Source organism: Abrus precatorius, unplaced genomic scaffold, assembly GCF_003935025.1.
Source record: "Abrus precatorius isolate BTA unplaced genomic scaffold, Abrus_2018 Scaffold8, whole genome shotgun sequence".
In the NCBI taxonomy this organism is placed as follows: Eukaryota; Viridiplantae; Streptophyta; class Magnoliopsida; order Fabales; family Fabaceae; genus Abrus; species Abrus precatorius.
In genome coordinates this window covers 20,509,229-20,530,454 of record NW_020874428.1, presented here as the reverse complement: position 1 = coordinate 20,530,454, position 21,226 = coordinate 20,509,229, and the positions used below count along the sequence as shown (strand labels likewise).

General features: G+C 32.1%; 2 protein-coding genes across 2 annotated transcripts; one reads left to right on the top strand and one right to left on the bottom strand.

The window, feature by feature from the left end:
- Positions 1-154: 154 nt before the first annotated feature.
- On the top strand, positions 155-4,577 carry LOC113846535 (vacuolar cation/proton exchanger 3-like). Its single transcript, XM_027474925.1, has 11 exons — positions 155-539; positions 1,394-1,461; positions 1,593-1,621; positions 1,722-1,918; positions 2,223-2,438; positions 3,087-3,200; positions 3,318-3,434; positions 3,525-3,578; positions 3,749-3,865; positions 3,960-4,053; positions 4,141-4,577. The coding sequence occupies exons 1-11, from the start codon at positions 252-254 to the stop codon at positions 4,197-4,199; spliced, it is 1,353 nt and encodes a 450-aa protein (XP_027330726.1). The 5' UTR covers positions 155-251; the 3' UTR covers positions 4,200-4,577.
- A 3,682-nt stretch (positions 4,578-8,259) lies between these two features.
- LOC113847176 (ABC transporter G family member 31-like) lies at positions 8,260-20,537 on the bottom strand. The gene is given in 23 exon segments (XM_027476097.1): positions 8,260-8,541; positions 8,842-9,008; positions 9,062-9,063; positions 10,217-10,579; positions 10,895-11,122; positions 11,264-11,397; positions 12,203-12,286; positions 12,385-12,675; positions 12,755-13,087; positions 13,212-13,348; positions 13,457-13,522; positions 13,696-13,852; positions 14,230-14,333; positions 14,407-14,962; positions 16,169-16,450; positions 16,566-16,867; positions 17,621-17,765; positions 17,873-17,949; positions 18,098-18,260; positions 19,341-19,425; positions 19,751-19,839; positions 19,962-20,082; positions 20,200-20,537. Coding segments are annotated over 23 exon segments (4,506 nt in total).
- Between the last annotated feature and the right edge of the window lie 689 nt (positions 20,538-21,226).

Below are 21,226 nucleotides of genomic sequence, written 5' to 3'. Positions count from 1 at the left end.
GCAAGCAAGAGTTGCGAAAGTTCCACGAAGCTTCACAGTACTACATTGGAAAGCCACTATGGCAACTTGTTAATGTGTATACAATGAAAGCACCAAAAATTATTTTTCTCTAACACAAATTACCATAATATATTCATCCAAATCAATACGCTTCTTTGTTAGTCCTACATATTTAAGCTCGTTTGCACTTTCACCACCCCAAAAGAGAAAACAAGTCTAAGGCATAATTTTTTCCCCTCTCTGCACAATTAATGCACATGAACACCTACTCACAAGCCACCACATCAAGATCAATGTCACTGCCACCCACTTTGGATGAAGACTTGGAGAACAACATGGAGGTTTGTGATAGTACTAATGTGAAGAACTCCATGGTTAGAAAGAAGTCAGATATAGTTTTGGTCACAAATAACGCTCGTTTTCAAATGCTTAGAGATTTGATGACCAATTTTCGAGAGGTCTTCTTTGGCACTAAACTTGTGGTGCTTTTTCCGGCAGTCCCTTTAGCTGTTGTTGCAAATTTTTATAGCTTTGGAAGGGTAAGTATATATATTATAATTTCCAACTCACTTTACACATGCCATTTGTTAAACATATAGGCAGTTGTGATAATATATCTGATTTTTTTATGAAGATAATATATTTGAATTGAACTTTTGGACTAACTTTTTTCTTTTGGAAAAATTACTTATTTTAATTTTTTTTCATAAAACTGTGAAAAATAAATGATTATTTTGTCAAGCTAAATTAAACCAAATATATACTAAATATGTATTATCTTAAATATCATATATATTCGCACACTTCACTTTTCTTCAAATATTTACACCAATTAATGATATATAAATTTATGATTAATTAACTAATGACATGTGTTTTTTGAGTTGTTAATAAATTAATAATTAATTATTATGATATAGGAGTTGAATATTAATTTGTTAAATAAAAATGTTATTAATTATATAAACATATATTATTAACCAGTATAAAATTATAAAAAAATTGTATAATAACTTGCTTTTGTTTGACTCTCTCTCCTTATATTATTTAACAATAATTATAGTTATATATCAATATAATACTTTCACTTTTATTTTATCTCATTTTTTATAACATTATATTGTGTATTATGTTTTGTATTTTTTTTTTCATCAAATACATTTTAAAAATAAAATGTATGACAACCTTTATTCATTACCCAATATGCCTTGGTTGAAATGAATTCATCATATACTATAAATATCTATTATATTTTTATTTTTATTTAATTATCTCTCTTTTCTTCATTCATTTTACACGTGTTTAATGGATGTAAAATAATTAATTTTCTTAACACATAAGTAATTAAATCTGAAATATCACCGTAAAATCTAATTGCTTTTATGGCACGTAGCCTTGGATATTTGCTTTCAGCCTGCTTGGACTTGCTCCCCTAGCTGAACGTGTCAGCTTCCTCACTGAGTAAGTTTGCATGTCACCTACTAACTCCACAGACTCACTGTACATTTAATATATTATATGACCGATAGAAGTTGATATGTTTCTGACTTATGTTTAATTTTTTTTATCACCTCGAACGCACAAACTTGAAGGCAAATTGCATACTTCACTGGCCCAACAGGTACCATGAATTTGATATCTGTAACTCATACATATAATATATTATATGGCGTTGTGTGGTAAAGGAAACCAATTTGGTTTTGGTTTATGTGCATGTGAAGTTGGGGGGCTACTGAATGCAACCTGTGGAAATGCAACGGAGATGATAATAGCATTATTAGCACTTCACAAGAACAAAGTAAATGTTGTCAAGTTGTCCCTACTCGGTTCCATTCTCTCAAACCTTCTCTTAGTTCTTGGAAGTTCACTTCTCTGTGGTGGCTTAGCCAATCTTAAGAGAGAGCAGAGATATGAGAGAGTAAATATCCTACTTCTTATCTTATTTAATTTCGGTTTGGATTTGAGAAAATAATTTCCATTTATAATTATAAAAAGTATTTTTATATTTTTAAATATTTATATAAAAATATTTTTTATTTTGATAATATTTTTTAAAAAAATTTATAATATTTTTATCATATTAACTTTTGGAATATTTTATTATTTTTATTAGAAAAATCATTTTAGAGTTAAAAATAAAAACAAAGTTATTTTCTCAAATTAAAAAATTTCTTAATGGTTCACTGTTTATCATTTATTTATTTTCATTGTTGAATGAACAGAAACAGGCTGATGTAAACTCGCTGCTTCTGTTACTGGGGTTGCTATGCCATTTGCTGCCATTGCTGTTCAAATACGCGTTAGGAGGGGGCACTTATTCTATAGCCACAAGCACTCTTCAGCTGTCAAGAGCAAGCAGCGTTGTTATGCTTCTAGCATATGTTGCATATATCTTCTTTCAATTAAAAACTCATCGAAAATTGTTTGATGCACAAGAGGTGATTATTGATATTTAGCCACAATTTATTTTTCTTTCAATTTTACTACATTTAATTAGCCCCATGGTTTCTGTAAAAAAATATTTCCTGTAAATTAAAGGCTTAATATAAAGTGATAATTAACTATCACCACAACAAATGTAAACATGATAGAAAATAACTCTCCCAGTGGGTTATTTTATCAAAAACTATAATATATTTAGATCCACTAAAATTACATTTAAAATTATCTTTTATATAGGAAGCATAATAAGAGAGAGTTAAGAACATGAGAGAAGAGAGAAAATAAATAATTAAATTATAATTAATTAAAACAATACTGATCATAGAAGTACAACCAAAAAGGTGAATTGATGCATTAGCAACGTATATACTAAAATTGTTATATAAAAAAATTATAATATTGCAATTTAATTATATATATATATATATATGCAGTTATATTTTGTAATTAAGTATAATTAATTATAATTATATATGTTAAATTTTGTCTACTGTTAACCCTCACTATAATGTATTCAATATATTTACATAGGTCATATTATAGAATAAGTTATGTGAAATATTTTGAGCATGCAGAAGCAAACTTAGGATTGAGACTATATAACCACTTTAATTAGATGTTGGTTTTGATCATTTGACTTTTAGGAGGACGACGATGAAGAGAAAGCCGTGATTGGATTTTGGAGTGCATTTTCCTGGTTGGTGGGTATGACATTGGTCATATCTCTACTTTCTGAATATGTTGTGGCAACCATTGAGGTATGCATACTATATGTAATTGGAATGATTCTAATAATCATGAACTCTGAATTTTCATTGGCTTTAGCTAAGCATAAGTTATATTAATGGATTATCTATCTTTTTTATCTTAATTAGGCTGCTTCAGATTCTTGGGGCATTTCTGTCAGCTTCATTAGCATTATTTTGCTACCAATTGTTGGGAATGCTGCAGAACATGCCGGTTCAATCATATTTGCTTATAAGAATAAGTTGGTACGGTTTTTCAATTTGTATGTAAGCTTAAGTTTACTAATTACCTCTAAAATTAATGATTGACATTGTGTGGTTCATATTATCATGTAGGACATATCTTTGGGTGTTGCTATGGGATCTGCAACTCAAATTTCTATGTTTGTGGTAAGATTGCATTACCATTTAACATAATCATACTCTAGCAGTGTGTAGAATAAAATAAATTAAGGCTGTAATTAATGATAATTTTAAACAAATATATCTTTGTGCTCTTCTTTTTATTTTATTTGTCAACATCAACAAATTTTGATTATCTAATAATCAATCAATTTCAGGTTCCATTAAGTGTAGTTGTTGCATGGATAATGGGCATACGAATGGATCTGGACTTCAATCTTCTTGAAACTGGATGTCTTGCCTTTACAATTATAATTACAGCGTTCACTTTACAAGTATGCACAATGCCTTCTATACATGCCATTTCTTCTTCTTCTTCTTTTCCTCTATTAATAATTTAATTTGTGTTTTTATGTGTGTGTGTGGTAGGATGGAACTTCACACTACATGAAAGGAGTGATTCTTTTTCTATGTTACATTGTCATTGGTGCGTGCTTTTTTGTTCTCAAAACTCCACTAACCGGTAAGTATATATATTGAATCAAAATTTTTAAGAGTTTTGAATAAAGTGATTCTTGAATTGACATGGTTTATTTTTAATATGTTTCAGACCAATATCCTAAGATTAACTTCGGAGCTGAACCATCCTTTGAAGCCATCACCACTTGAATGATTTTGCTACCCTTACCAAGAAAAAGTAATGGGCACACTATGGATAACTGAAATCTTCAGTTGGACTAATTGCAGAGGTCGAATTTCTATTCACGGTGGAACCTATGTGGCTTTGAAATTGAGGCTTTGAGCTACATCATAAAATACTAAAAAGTGCTTTATTTAATTCTTTCTTCATAATAAGGCTTAACAATGACTTTGGGATTGAAATCACGCCTATGTTCTTTTCCTTTTAATTCTCTGTCTGGATTCTTACTCTTTATAGATATCCTTTTCACTTTCATGTACCAACGAATAAGAATTTCTTATTGCATCCGGTGTAAAAATCAATGTTAATAAAATTGTCTTCGTTATTAGTTTTTACATCTATTATGTATCCAGCATGTGAACGTAAGTAGTATATTGAAAAGAGAAATGGAAGCAATATACTATTTCTTTTAATACACTTTTCAGTACGTTTCATTCATACCACTGATCTACTTTTTTGGAAAAGTTAAAATACATAAATTGTTATTTTGACTTTCTTAAAATGGATTAATAACATGAAGTGTGCAAGAATATGTTCATTTTTAACATTTTTCATATTAAAAATAAGATATCACTATATGTGAACTAACAAATCATTAGTAAATAAATAAAATTGATTTGAATTTTGTTCGATTATGACATATTTTAAAATTTTTATACAATATATATTGTATGCCTTCAATTAACAATGCTTATTTTAGCGTTATCAAAATTTTAACCTCCCAAAACTGCCCTCTGATGTGGGTTAGTGACAGGAAAAATATCTTTCAAACATGTGCTATATCTTTCACAAAATCATAAAATTAATTCGCATGATTCATCTTACAATCAGAATAGGATGACCTTAAAAACTTTATCTCAACGCTTTATTCCCATTCTCAATGATAAGATATTGTTCTTCTTATTTTTTTGGTTAATTTGTGCATTGTTTTCACTAAAATCTTTCCTATGGAATAATAGATGGCAAAAGGGGAGGTGACATGAAAAAAATGTATAACAAAAGTTTATGCATATTGTTAGAGAGCAATCCTTTCGGTTTCCTTAAGCCCAATAGGAAAGTTTGATGTACATGCAGGGCTGTGTGTCATGTCCTTATCCCCTATCAATGTTCTTAGTCTTATTTGACACCTGAAAAAAGATATAAACAATAAAGTATATCTATATAAATAAGAGGCACCGAGTCAACAGATGTCGACACCCTTGGACACTGCATATGTCCACATATAGGTTGGTAGAGTAAATATTTATTTTAGTCTTATTTTTGTGAGCATGCATAATTTTTGGCTTTTATTTTATAAAAATAATTATTTTATTTTTATTGTTGGTTTGTATATAAATATATAAAATTAAAATAAATATCATTTTGTAAAGTTGGATTAAAGTAAAATTAAAAATTAAATTAATCTATATTTACAGTTTAAACAATTAAAGTGAAAATTTACTCTTGAAAAAACTCTACTAATAAGGTTTTAACACCTTGACAAGACAAGATGATTCCATTAAAAATTAGATATAAGAGTTTGTTTTCATTTGAAACAACGACAGAGAAACACGATTTTCTTTAACATGCACCGGAGACTGATATAATAATGTCATAATTATTTTCAAAGGCCAAAACTTAAGAAACAAAAGAAAGGGAATAAGCAGAAAAAGGGTAAAAGGGTGCAACACCAGTTAAACGTCTAGGTTTAGCATCTAGGAATTCTTCTGCAAAGAACAGTTTTAAAAAATGCTCATTTACTGATCAAATGCCTTCATTTTATTTAACTAGAACGCATGCATTGATTATGCTCTCCAACACCAACCTCGTATGTTTCAACATAGCATCCAAAACATGTAAGAAAATTGACACAGGATCTCTAAATCTTGTAGCCTACGCTATAATTCACTTTCCTAATTCTCACCTTTTAACGTAACGAGACTGCATAACAACGCACATAGTTAGCAGGCAACGTGTTACAGCAATTGCTTAAAGTAATGTTTTATTATTTTATAAAATTTTATTGTGATATGTTATTTTTTAAATGTGGAGCAAATGAACTCTTTTGGATCTTTTTTAATAAAAAGATCTTTAAAAATGTCTTATTTTCAACAAATTTGAAATATTTCTTAATCTGCTTAATATATGAATCGTAGTGGATAAAACAAATTATAATTTATACGCGTAAGATAATTTATGCTTTAATACGACCTATCTTAAATTTGAGCAGTTGAGGGTTTGAAATATTTTTTTTCCAAAATTCTAATTTTTCTAATTTTTTTTTATATTTTTGCTTTATATATATATATTTTTTTTGGTCTCTTCTCTTGTGTTGCTTAATTGTGTAATGATAAAATATTAAAGGTGACGACTTCATCACTAGTTGATGCATTTTTTTATTATTAAAAAAATTAATTAATATTAAAAGTCATTGCGGCTTAATGTCTCTTTTGTATTAGCTTGGATGTGATATGCTCACTAGGAGATTTATATCCTAATTGAACGGTTGTGTTAGAAAAAAAATAGACATATTTGAAATTTTTTTAAAAAAATAAAATAAAATAAAGAAAATACTGTTTTTAAATTTTTTTATTTTATCTATACAAAAAAAATTACTATTTGCAACTTGCCCTGCATTCTTCTATTTTTTTTTTCTTGCTCTCTCATTATCATCCCATCTTCTCTCTTTTACCTTAACTATTATCTCAATTTTAATTATGGTAGTTCATGCTTCTTAGTGAGTGGACGGGAAGTGATAGTGATTTTTTTATTATTATTATTGTGATATATTTATATATGTTATTGGACAGGAATTGATAGTGATTTTATTTTTATTATTATTTTATAATGTATTTATCTGTGTTGTGTTGTTTTGAGTTTTTCTTATTCTCGCGCGCTCTCCCTTTCCCTTCCCCACGCTCCTTTCCAGCATCCATAACTCCACCCCTTTCCCTTCCCCACAACCCCCTCTCCCCCTCCCCCATCCTTTTCCTCTCCCGCTTCTTTTCATTTTTCTTCTGGCAACCCCATCTTCCTCCCTCAACACAACCACGTAATCTCACCTCTAACCCTAAGCCCTCTCCCTCCTCCAACCCTACCTTGTAACTCCAACCCCTTAATATAAAGATAAAAAACACGAATTTTCTTCTCCTTCACGAATAGGTTCTTTGCAGTGTTAATTGAGTGTAACGAAAGAGATGGTGAAGAAATTTTGGATCTGTGACTATTGTGTGTCTTTTTGTTGAAGTGTTGTGTGTGACCTCTACAGTATGTTTTTTGTTGTGGTATTATACGTGACTTCTCTTTGATTTTGCAAAGCCTTTATGTCCATTAAAACTAATTGTTATTGGAAATTTAAAAGTGCAACGAAGGGAAGAGAATAGAAGAGGTAGGAAGTGAGGAAGGTTAGATTGAAGGAAAGAGAAGAGAAAAAGAGGAACTTTTTACTAAATTTTTAAAAAATTTTAAGTAACATGTTTGTAAATAGTTATTTTATATAATAACGTATTTTAAAATTAAATGACATTTTATGCATAAGTATCACATAACTAGAAATTAAATCTTAATCTGTTAATTTTTAAAAACTTATATTTCAACAAAAAAATTTATAAAAACTTATTATATAATATGCTAATTTTATTAAGATAAAAATATAATTAAATTTAATTTTTTTATGAAATTTAACAAAATTAATTTATTTAATAAAAAAATTATAAAAAATTATTAATAGTGTAAGTGTTGAAATTTCACCCTTTTGCGTTAACATATCTTGACAATATAAACACAATTTAGTATCGGACTTTATAAACACAGTATCCTTCCATCGTGAGCCTTTGGACTCAAGTCTACACTAATCGAAGTGTATTCCTCTTCGATCATGAATTATCCGTCCTCATTATAAAAATCAAAATTACAATTCATTCTAATTTTAAAAAATTATTAAATAATTTTAACAAAATATTTATCTATATCATTCAATATCAGAGTCATCTACGTCTTGCCATGTTAAGTTAAAGAGCAGCTTCTCTCATTTTTATCAAACTAATTCACTCATCTCTTTTGGAAGTTCAAAACTTTGACTGATACAGCGAAAGAACCAAAGAAGAGAATAATAAATCCAATAAGCACAATCACTGAAAGCCCCACAGAAGAAAACCCATTGATTTTATTATCATATCCCAGACTAGCAGATAAATACTCTTTCACGGTGCCCTCAAATCCAGGTCCCACAATTTTGGTTTCCACATCACCAAGCTGAGACGTGATAATACCACGTAATGTCCATGCAACCGGGCAAATATAATAGAACCAAACCCACCATCCCGGAATACTCTGAGACATTGCAAGGAGTAAAGAATCATTAGAATCCAAGGGAGAACTGACAACTTTTCATATCGTTGAAAAAGCCATGAAACTATTTGGATAATAGCTGGCAAAGGTTCATTCATTTCTCTATTTCTTTTTCGAATAGCACAAGTAAAACTTAAGAATATTGATCAATAGCAAATGCTCTTAAGAGAAAAACAGATAGAGAACAATTTACCAATGAATGCATTAACAGAATCCAATTGTAAGAATTTACTGCAGTATCAACTACACGATTCTGGGTTAAAAGAGCATGGTATTACTCACCGATTTTGGGATGAGAAAACCTGAAAGAAGATTCCACAGGGAGTAAAATGCTGAAGAAATTACAGCTGCTAGATGTTGGGAAGGTGTAAGACCAACAGCCATCATACCGTAAAAGGTGAAGTAGGTGAACGTCAGGAACATGAACAAAAGATAGAGAAAAAACTTCCCTGCAATAAATAAAAAATTATCCACTTTAACACAGATTTTATTAGCATGCAACATCTCAAACCATTTATTCCTTCTCTTTTTCATTTCAAAAGAAAGCACACTTAAAGTAAAAAAATTAAATTTGCAAATTTAATTCCCCAGAAAAATTGAAGAAATTATAGCACACATTCACCTTATATTAATATTTAATAATTAAAATATAAATGAATATATACAAGGAAAATTTAAATAACCCAATTTTGTTTAAAAAATCCTGATTGCTTAACACCCCAATTTCTACCCCCATTTTTTCGTCATCCCTACCTTTCTTTTTTATTTCATCAGACGTCACATTTGTCACCTTTTTCTCTTCTCTTCCCCTTTCTTACTTCTCAAGATATATGCATATCTAAGTGTTGTCAAAAACTCTCTTGAATTAAAGCGAGAAACACTTAATTCGCAATGCTCCTGCTATCACAAGCTTAGAGGAGAGTCAAATTAAGGATCCTTATTCCATATCTCGTTGACAGAAATTATTTCCATGACTAAAACCAATAACTACAACATCACAAGACATCAATTTTACTCTCTGCATAAATGTTCTCTACATTCTGAATCCACATATTGTGAATTATAATATTACAAGTAAATATTAGAATCTAGCATTAGTTACCTTTTGCTCCACTTGAGATGTATCTGGTAAACTAGGTAATAAAGCTAAAAAAATGGGAGATAATGCCTTCAGGTATATTAAGACAGGTATGGAGAGAAAACATCCTACATATTTTTGTTTCTGAATTGGAGGACAAATGATAGTTCGCGTCAACAATCTATTTAATTAATGAAACCTTTTGCTCGGTTCATATTAATTTAACTACCTTCTTTGATATATCGTCTTACATTAAAACCAACAGCATTTATATGAATGACATACAAAATACAATAGGTTTAAAATGTCAAAGCACTGTCAAAAAATTTGGAACTGTATATGAAAACATTTCTTATCCAGGAGCTGGGTCTAAAGAAGTTTCCACTATTGTCAATAATCAATCTACTGATGCCAACACGACGGCCAAAAAAACCATGTAATATGAATTGAAGGTAAATAACTCAACTAGGACTTACAACACACAGAAAAAGACTTTTGGTGAGAGAATGGGTGACAGTCCCTGTTTGTAACACTAAATTGCAAGTGAATTCCAAACAATAGCAAGCAATAAATATCTACATATGGAAAGTTGAAATATTACCGGCTGTCTTTTCAAAATTGACCATGAAATATGTGATTACACCAAATACTATTGTCTGAACAGCAATGTATGGTACCTCTATCAGCCCCTGTCAATTGGATTGAGCATTCTTTACCAGCAATTTAAAATATATAGCTATGGAATCAATTACCAGTATTATAAGACTTACCTGGGCTGCTGCATACGCAATTGGAGAGTACATTCCAGCTGCTTTCTCTCTATAAAACACTGTCCTTTCTATTGACACAATTGGTTGAACAGAAGAAGCGTTGTTTACCCCAAGAAACAAGCATGCGGAATATAGAGCTCCCATAATCACAAACAGCTCATTAGTTGATGCCCTAAAATAAGAGATTAATGGCATCATAAACAACCTTTGATCTTATCTTTGATTAAACAGAAGTTTCTGATGTCTTATATAACAATCCAATTTTAATATATAAAGGTTCAGTTTAGAATAATTAGTGAAGTCAATCCCGTCTGATTTAATTTACATTAAAAGATCCCAAGTAATAATCGTTTTATCAGGTCTCAGAGTCCTTGTATCCTTAGGCAGTTCCATAATTTTTTTATTCCAATTTTTGCCTCTTCTTTGGTTTAATGTATATTCTAAAATAATTCCCTTCACGACAAATGAGAACACAGAGAAAGGTTACCTTTTTGAACCAACATCCCAAAATACACTACCAAATATCAAAGCACTTATTGTGGTGAAGTACATCCTCATGGCATTATATGTTGGACTTCTCCAGTACACAAGATTTTGTTTCCATAAGCATTGAAAAAATTGGTTCAACAGGTTTTGTGAATATGTTGTGTCAAATTTTAGTGGTTTAGAGCCGGCAGGAGGCTGTCCAAATTGCAAAATAGAAGCTTCCACCCCCCTGAGAAAACCATTGACTCAACAGTTTAATCATTCATCTGAAAAGAAATCTTTCTATTCTAGCACCTGTATCTTTAGAATTGTAACATCAAGGTTTTTAGACTTTAGCAATTGCACTTAAAATCCTACAAATTAAAAGCACCTGTATTGCTCTGAATTCTTGTAAATATCTGCAAAATCTGCACCTATTCTCTCTTCAGTAGCTGGTGTAGTAACCTCAAGCACCCAGGTAGCTGGATTGTAGCCACTTGGAATGGGTGGTATTCCATTAATTCCCTGCAGAGCAGATTAAAAAATAAACAGAAGCCAAAAATATAAACAACACAAGAAAGCAAGCTTGCATCTTGACATTTGTTTTAGAAAAAGAAATCCAGAGAAACAATTAGGCAGAGGCATTCTACTATCTTACTCATATTCATGGATATTGTCGGAAATTAGAAATGCCTGATATGATGAAAAATTAATCTAGACTATAAAAGAACTGTGTTTTCTTGGCATTCTACATTATTCTCCACTCACCTGAGTCCTGATTCTTTCTCTCATCTTTTCTCACTCAATGTCTATTGTATGTTCTTTCTACATCACATCTTACTCAGTAGGATCTAATACTGTGAATAGTGCAGCCTGACCCACTCTACTCGTGGCAACAAACTGAGGACAAATGAAAAAATTGAGCTAAGTAGTAGACCTAACAAGAAGAATTTCATATTTATACAAGCCAAACCTATTATTTGATTGTGTATAAAAAATGGAAATTTGATGGAAAAGCAGGAAGTTCCAGTTTCCACCTGGGCATAAAGGCTAACAACAGCAATGAAAGAAATTCTACAATATCACTCTTCTAGTTGTAACTAAAAAAGATAACGGTTTAGGAACAAGATAGACATTTGAGAATGGGTTCTATTAAGGTGCAATTTTTTTGACTGAATGCAACACTACATGGCATCATATAGATTACCTTCCATGAAAAGATGGTGTCATCTTAGGTTCCATTGACTAAGTTACTACCTTGATGTACTGATGATAATCGTGATTAAGGAGTGAAAAGTAATGATGATACAAAACTATATTTTAACCATACCTGAAAGTAGTTTATCATTATCTGTGACCGCACACCAAGCTTGCCCCCATATATTACTTGTCCCCCACGTTTCATAAGAAGTAACTGGGTAGAGCAGAAACCAAGGTTTAGATTCCTTAATAGAAGCTGCACCATTGGCCATCAAAACAGAAAACGAATTAAAAAGCTGTAACTAAACTAACTTCATCAAATGCTTCAAATATATCAATACTTGGTTGATGTATGGTGCAAACCACAGTTCTTCCAGTATCAACAGTATTACGAACAGTTCGCATAACAATAGCTGCTGCACGTGCATCAAGTCCAGATGTAGGCTCATCCATAAAAATAATGGAAGGGTTTGCTACAAGCTCCACTGCTATTGTTAAACGTTTCCTCTGCTCTGTTGATAAGCCAGAACTACCTGGCAAACCAACCAGAGCATGTCTCAAAGTATCAAGCTCAACTAGTTTCATTACTTGTTCAACAAATTCCTGTAGAATATTTCAATTAATTATGGTTTGGAAATAATTCAATACAATCAGATATACAATTAGTCATGAAACAACATACAAGTCTTTTAGCAACGCCAACTTCCTTTAGAAGGCGAAGAGATGAAGAAAACAATAGTGACTCCTCAATTGTTACTTGAGGAGAATGTATATCATTTTGTTCAACATATCCTGATACTCTAGCAAATGACTTTTGCTCCTTTGGGTAACCTGATATTTTAATGTCCCCTTCTATATACCCTCCAGTTTTCCTGCCGGCAAGAACGTCCATTAAAGTGGTCTTTCCGGCCCCACTAGACCCCACTAATGCTGTAAGGACACCAGGTGAGAAAACTCCGCTCACATTTGTCAAGAGCTGCAACCGAGTTTCAGTTATGCCTTGCTTGCTTATCTCCTGTAAAAAAGTTCTTTTCGATTGAGTCAATGGAAGCAAGATCTCTCCAATATTTTCTGCTGTGTATGCCCTAATAAAGTGTAGTATTTCAGTTGATAAAATTAGAAATTGCAAGTCGCCCTACCTTTGGCATATCAACAAAATAATTGACGTTGTGGAATGTCATTGTCAATGGTTGAAATGGAAGAATCATTCCTTTCTTATTACTGTCCTCTCTTGCGGATCTGGCACGGGTACTCAATTCATAGACCTGATTATTGGCTGAACAACCAAGTGATGGATTGTGAGACATTTTTGGTCAATACAATATCAATCTTTGAATCTCTGGTCCAACAGAATTATTCATGCAAATTATGGCTGGATCATTACCATCTCTGGAAGAATTCTTTTCTGAGTCATCACCCGAGGAAATAACTGATCGTGCTTTTTGAAGTGCTGTATTAAAAAGTAATTGAGACAAAGAAGAAAAGGGGGATGAAATAAAGATAACACAAGCAAATATCCATGACACAAGAAATTCACTGTCCAAAGGAAATGGTAGTAAAATATTAAGAGAGAAAGCATGATCTAAAATGGAGAAATATTGGGAAATATTGTTCAAAACTTACGATTCAGATAGGCCAAGGCCACAGTGACCATGTTGTTGAAAAAAAGTGCATATATTATCAAAACTCCAACACCAATCCAATACCAATGATCAGCACTTGGTAGACTGTGTGAGTGGAGGATATTGTAACCAATTGTGTTGAACCCAGTTGCTGATTTCTGCATAAATTTAACATTGTAAACCATAAATATTCTATAAAGCTATCCCAAATAAAGTTTACATATGGTGGTTCAGCTTAAGATTTTGATGAGTTGACTCTTGAAAGGTATTAAAGTCTCTAACCAGGTGAAAGTTTAACCTTTGTTGCACTCATTCTTCATAATTAAATCAAGTTTAATTTTAGCACAAGTTAAAGTACGACTAGGCTTTTACCACGCTTAATAAAAGCTCAGAGGCTATCACGTGAGAAGGTACCAGAAATAAAAATCATTCTTCAGGGGTTAACTTCTTGGGTACGGTTAGTCCTTGACAATATTAACACATGAATACATGAAGTAAAAGAAAAATAAGATAGTTACATAGCCAAATGAAATACCTTCATCCATCTTGAAGCAGTAAATTCATTAATTGTGATAGCACGTTGTCCATAGGTAAGTGGTGACAACCAGTAGCCCCAAATCCACCATGGCTTTATCATTCCTGAACGAATAACAACCTAATCACTAAGAGCAATGTTGTTAACTTTTCTTTGACAATTTGTGGTCCTACCTACCTTTAGGTACAATAAATCCTCCCAGCAAGAATATAATCAGTAGTGCAGCTGATCCAAATGTATTGGCAAGAACCATATCTCGTGCAATAGAAGCCATCATCCGGAAGAGACCTAATGCCATTTGATGCATTACAAAAAGTAAAAACATGTAGCGAAAAAACCTGAAATATTTAACAAAATGCAGTGATTACGAGGGTTAAAAAGAAAATTCGCAAAAAGATGAAATAAAATTACGATACCTTCCCGCTGCAGGGGCAAATCCAATCGTGTAATATACAACAATACTCCATATAACAGACTCAATAATGGAATACGGTACACGGAGAATCCAGCTGGTAAGAGACCACGCCCATGCAGGATAGAATAAATTATCTCTTTGCTTGTAAAATACTGGAAGCCGGGTTATCATAAGAGGCAGCTCCGAAAACCCATTAAACATCATGTGAACCAGCCCAAAAAATAGAGCTGAAAGATAAAGGTCTCCGTAAAGCTCATTTGTGGGGTGTAACCTTGTTCGCAGGAATATTGTACATGTGACAAATCCAACGAAAGCAACCTTTGGCAAGATAAGAAACGTAAATACATATTGACAAAAAAAAAAAACACAAATGTAAATACATAAAAAAAAAAAAAAAAGACTCCACCAACTTACAAATAGTATGTTTTTCCTAAAAGCCAGTAATTAAAAGTTACAACGAGGATTGTGGTGTAACTTCGATGAGCCAAATGTTAAATTAGATTTTTTGAGTGTTTATGAGTTTATCAAATTACAAATGATAACAATCATAGATGTCATCAAAAGCAAATAATATAAATTACAATAAATATTGCAGTGTAACATTATGAGCCAAATCTAAAATTGATTTTCATAAAGTGGGTGTTTATGAGTTTATCAAATTTTCAATTAAGACATGCACTCTATAAATCTGAACAAGCAGTGACCGTGGAAGGTCTACCTACGTGAGGTACTACGAGATGGAATCATGGTAAGAAGTTGGGAATAGGAGACCATGCACATGAGTCAGTCGACCGCTATAAAACTACAAAGACTGAATATGGGATTGGAGAAAATATTTCTTTACTTTTTTTTATTTTACCAATTATTACAAAACAGTTACTATATTTTTTATTTGTAAATATTAATACAAAAAACTAGTAAAAGTATTGTTTTCATTATTTCTTTTTAAATTTTAAAAATAAAAATAGTTCATAATTTTATAATAAAATAAAAAAATGAAAAAAAATCAAATCAAACAGAAATCTAAAAATTTCTGTTTCTTCGAAACTATTCTTTATGCTACTTAACACTAATATTCAATAAAGAAGTATTGATTTAAATATGTATTTGGTTTCTAAATTTTCATAAAAATTTTAATTTAGCCTCTCAAATTTTTTTTGTTTCAATTTTTGTCTCTAATTTTTGTAAATTTAACATGTCTTTGTTTCTAATAATAACATAATTAAGAGAATGTCACATATCATTTGTTTATTGTATTATGTATTAATATTTCGTTATATCACGCTATTATTAAAATTTCAAATAATTAATTTTAAAAAATCAATAACTAAAATTAAAATATCATAAAATTATATGCAATAACATTTTTAACCCGAAAGTATTTTAGTGCTCTGGGTTTGGCTTCTAAAACTCTATTCTTACGATGATATCAGACTTTCACTTAATAAAGAGTGCACCGATTTACGAATGATAGAAAGAATTCAAACAAAACTAGTTTTGAATACTATATCAAATCAAGAATACCTGGAAGGTCCTAAAAGTATAAAGAAAACTGTGCCTTCTGATCAAAAGGACTTCTCGTGCAAAGCAAGCTTTAGCAATCTCCCATCCTGAGGCGGCAAATTTAGTTGTAGCCAAAGCTGAAGGATGACATTTTGATTTATCAAATGGATGTGTCTGCATGGATTCCATATAACTTCCAAATTTGGAATTTCTAAAGGCTTCTGCAATCTCAGGAACTGAGACAAACTCATACGGTTTTGAACGATCAGCCCAGTATTGTGCTTGATCCTTTTTCGAGGTCACCTGACAAAAGAAAAGAATATAAGCAAGAATTAAAGGAAGCACTTAATGTTAGCAATAAAAAAAAGGAAGCACTTGATCATGAAAGTATATATGTTAAGATGTTAAGAAGATACACCTCCTGAAGAAAGTCTGCGATCCCCTTACGAGGTGGAAGTTGAAAACCAATTGACTGAAAAAACTCAAGAACATCTTCTCGAGGGCCTTCATATACCACGTGCCCTTCTGACAGAAGCACCAGATCATCAAATAGATCAAATGTTTCAGGAGCTGGCTGAAGGAGAGCCATGAGTACTGTAGCCTCCATCTGATGAACAAAATTCTTTATGCATTTTACTATTTGGTACGTAGTAGAGCTATCAAGACCAGTTGATATTTCATCCATAAATAGCGTTTTTCTTGGACCAACAATCATTTCTCCTAAAAGAAGCAAGACAAGATGTCATTGATTGCTGCAACTGCACGACTTAAATCAGAGTCATCTCAGTATTTGAAGTCTTCCAGTTCAGATGCAGTCAAAACATTTTTAATATTCGTCATTTTTGGTACTATCTAGAAACTCCTAATCAATCCAAGATGCAATATACTAACTGCAAGCACTATTACCAAAGTACAAGCATTATATTACTCATCTAAGTACAACGTGGCGTTGAAACATAATTCTCTATAATACGTTAGATTTTTAATTAGAAACATTAAATTAACCTAGAGTAAAAGAAAACGAAAAGAACAGTGGCAAAAACAAAAAACATAACATCCATCCACTCAAAATAGTTTTCACTTATTTTACATTTATTTTTCTTTAAAAATTATTATTTTAACATTTAAAATGGGTATCTATACAAGACATTCAATATTTTTAAGTATTAAATATTTTTTTATATTTATTTCATATTTTTATTTATTATATTAGTATTAAAATATAAAAAATATTTTAACATAAAAAAATACAATATCTGGTTTAAAAACTGTTTGAGATGTTAAAATATGACTTTTTTTCTTTCTATTTTTATGACATCCCTACTTTTCTTTTCTTTTCTTTTTTCATCTTTTTTTTTTTCACCTCCTGCACCCAAATAATAATAGGGTGTAAAACGATAGTCATTCAGAAACGAACATTAAAGATGCTGACGACAAATGCAGTTTACTCCTGAAGAAGGGGGAGAGAAAAACCTGTTGTAACTCTCTTTCTTTGGCCGCCTGATACCCCCCTTAGCATTTCGCTGCCCACTATTGTCTCCGAACATACATCGAGACCGAGCACTTTCAAAATGTAATCCGTGTTCACACTGTGCCTTTTACCTCCAACAGATGATGCCTGTGAAGTTCATCAAATTTCGCACAAGACGTAAGGATAGCCCTGTATAAACACGTGCAGGCATGTGTTACTGTCATATACTACTCCTACACATTTAGAAAGACAACCTTCATAAACGCGTCAATTTCTGGACTAGGTCGTATGTTCCTTTCATTCTCTAGGCGGTTCAGTTCTTTCGTATATACTGTAAGAAAGAGTGGAAAGAGAAGACAGAAGGGGAAGAAAGCAATTGATAAACTTGTCAGGAATTCGAGAGAATCAAACACATTTTGTCTTAGAAATTTAATTATCAAACATAAAGAAAATCTTTCAACATAATTAAATTAACATACCTGCAAAACCTTCTTCTGCACCTTGGCATCTAGCAGCGAAGTCCAAAGTTTCGCGTACTGTCAGTTCTGCAATGTGATTATCTGTTTGGCTAATGTATGCAGAAGTCCGTTGAACATAAAACTCATCTATCTCATGACCATTATATGTTATACTACCAGTCTTCTGTAGGAATAGGACGGTAAGAAGAAAAATTATAAGAGTAGCTTACAGTATCCATTCCACAAAAAGAAAAAAGTATCGTCTCCAAAATGTATGGCTTGGAATTTGGAAAAACACGGCAGAATTACAAATAACCAAATAAAAACACCCAATCTATTCAACAGGAGCCAACACCGAGAAGCCTTTACTACAAAATCTCATCACTATACATATCTGAATTTTTTTTTTCCTCTTATTTTTGTTTCCAATGCTACGATTACACGTGAATAGGTGGAGTCAATTCAAATCCTCCAATCTTCTCTGGTGTCCTTATAAAAAATACTCTTAAAAAAATAAAAAAAGAATACACAAGCGCTCACAAGTCACAAATCCGTTAATTTTTGCTTTAATTAGTTATTTAATTAAAAGAAGGTTTAAATTTATTTAATTATTTTAAGATATTTATAAACCATCACATACACACAAAAGTTTATATAAAAAAATAATCATTATTAATTTTTATATATAATTTGAGTATAAAATTTAAAACAAGAATATTTTTTTAAGAAAATTCAAATGTGAATACTTTTAGGAACTAAATGTATTCAATATACTAGTGTATGAAAAATTCACTAGTAGTTATATTTGGTAAGTAGCACCTACAATACTGATTAGGTTATTGACATATAACACTAGTTAAAGATTTACTAAAAAAATTATTATTATTTTAATTTTAAAATTTATGATAAAAAATCATATTCTTTTTAATAAAAATTTTATCTGCAATTATTTAACTAATAATCATGTTAATTAATTCTTAAAAGCATTAATTAAAAATTTAATAATATTAAAAAAACATGTTGTAGTACATTAAAAATTATAGGATTAGAATATTTTACTCTTTTTTAATAAAAAAAAATAAATATTTTAAACAATGTCCTAAAAATATTGAGTGACATTTTTTACATTTAATTTATAGTTGCCTAAAGATCTTCACTAGAATTTACCTTCAACCAATTACTTATCAGTTGGCTTTGTTAGTAATACGAAGATTAAATGCCTTCTACGCATGTTCATTTATCAATACCAATATAGATATAGCACCTTAAGGTTGTTATCAAGCTTGCCAGCAAGAGCCAAAAGTAAGGTGGATTTGCCCGCTCCCGGAGGTCCTAGTAGCAAAGTCATCCTGGGCAGAAAAAAAAAGTTGGATAACGGTTACAACGAAGCACACATGAAAGCTCTGAACCTATCAAATAAAGAAACTTCACCCGTGATAAAACTATTGATTAATTAATTATCAAGTGCCGTCCCAAATCCCAATTACTATAACCCTACCTATTTCATCTTATCTGATCCGCCTGAAAATAGAAGTGACTCGATTCAACACATGCTAAAACAAATTATAATAACCGAGTATTTTGATAAAACCATGTTCTCGAGCGGTTGCGTATAACAGTAACATTAACGAGCCGCAGACGAAAACAGGCAAAAAAGAAGAAAGCGTTATTCACCTTCCAGGTTTGATGACGCCACTGACATTGTCCAATATGGTAAGGGAATGCCGTTTTGGTCGAAATATCCGCAACTTGGTTAAGATATTCTGTGCGCAACCGCATAAAACAATAGTCAAAATCACCTCACCCTCACACTCACGCACACACTCATCAATCACACGACAATGCATCATGCAAAACAGCAGTAAAAAATTATGACGAAATTAACCTCGACGGCGTCGCGAGTGTAATTAATCAGAGTCGGTAGAGCTCTTGAACCGATTTGAACATCAGCAGTGACGTTCAAGTTCTTGTATCTCACTTCAACATTTGGCACCTTCAATCCAACCCTATCGCGATCCAGAGTCAACAATGATTGATAAAAACTCAGATCCGTGATTTTGAAAAATCGCAAACGCGGAAAATAAAATAAATAAATAAAGTAAATGATATTTCGAAACCGGAACCTGTCGAGGCGTTCTTTGATGGCGGAGAGGAGGCGGTAGTTGTCTTGATCGTTGGTGGCGAGTGCTTTCTTAACAACGCGCTCGCGGCAAGAACGGCTCAGCTTTCTCACATCGACTAAGCTTTCTTCGCCTGCGCCTCTCGTCGGAGGTCGCTGGCGGGAAGAGGAGGCACGGAGGACGGCGTAGTTGATGCGCTTCTGCGACGGTAATCGTGCGAGCGCCACCCACTGCAGCTCCTCCTCGTCCTCCTCGACCGTGTCGGCGTTCGACGCTCTGCCGAAGCTCTCGTTCCCTAAAGATGCTATTTCGAAGTACTCGCTTCCATCAGAAGCCGCCATAGTTTCTCTCTCCACCTTTCTCACTCTCTCTCTCTCTCTCTCTCTCTCTCTCTCTCTCTCTACAACTGCTTTTCGCGTGTCTAGTGGTTTTGGTTTTGTTTGGCAGTGAGAATTGACAAAGTGAGTGTGTTTGTGTGAAAGAGCAGATTTGTGGTGTGTCGGTTTAATTTGGTTTTAATGGAAGTCGAAGGAGCAACCGCGATTTTCGAAGGCAGAGAAAACGACCGAAATGCCCCCGAGTTCCGCGCTGAAGTTTGTTACGTCTTGGGGAAATGGGAACCGAGCTTGCTTTTTCACTGTGTCGTTGCATGCAAATTAGATGCAGTATCGCGATGCTGGTTTCGTTGAACCTTTTGGTGCCTTTGTCCTATTCTTTAGATGCAAGGTTTTCATTGATCGTGAACCACTCATGATCCACGTGCTTTTGTGCACATTCCATTTTGTTCTAGATTGTTGAGAATTACTCCTTTTTTATCTTCTAAAGTAAATAACATTTATGATAATATTTCTTTCCAGTGTTCCAAAAAGTTTACGTGTATCTACGGTTAATTGTGCTATTAACTTTAATTTTTATTCAAAAGTATTGTTAATTTAATTTGATATTTCATAATTTATGATGTGAGTTATTATAGGTCAAGCCTGTGCAATTTTGCATGTGAAAATAGAATATATTTAAGTCGAAAATAAGC

Coding starts and splice junctions, on each gene's coding strand:
- LOC113846535 (XM_027474925.1), top strand. CDS start 252: ATGCACATGAACACCTACTCACAAGCCACCACATCAAGATCAATGTCA. Junction 1,462..1,592: donor CGTGTCAGCTTCCTCACTGA/GTAAGTTTGCAT, acceptor ACAAACTTGAAG/GCAAATTGCATACTTCACTG. Junction 4,054..4,140: donor TCTCAAAACTCCACTAACCG/GTAAGTATATAT, acceptor AATATGTTTCAG/ACCAATATCCTAAGATTAAC.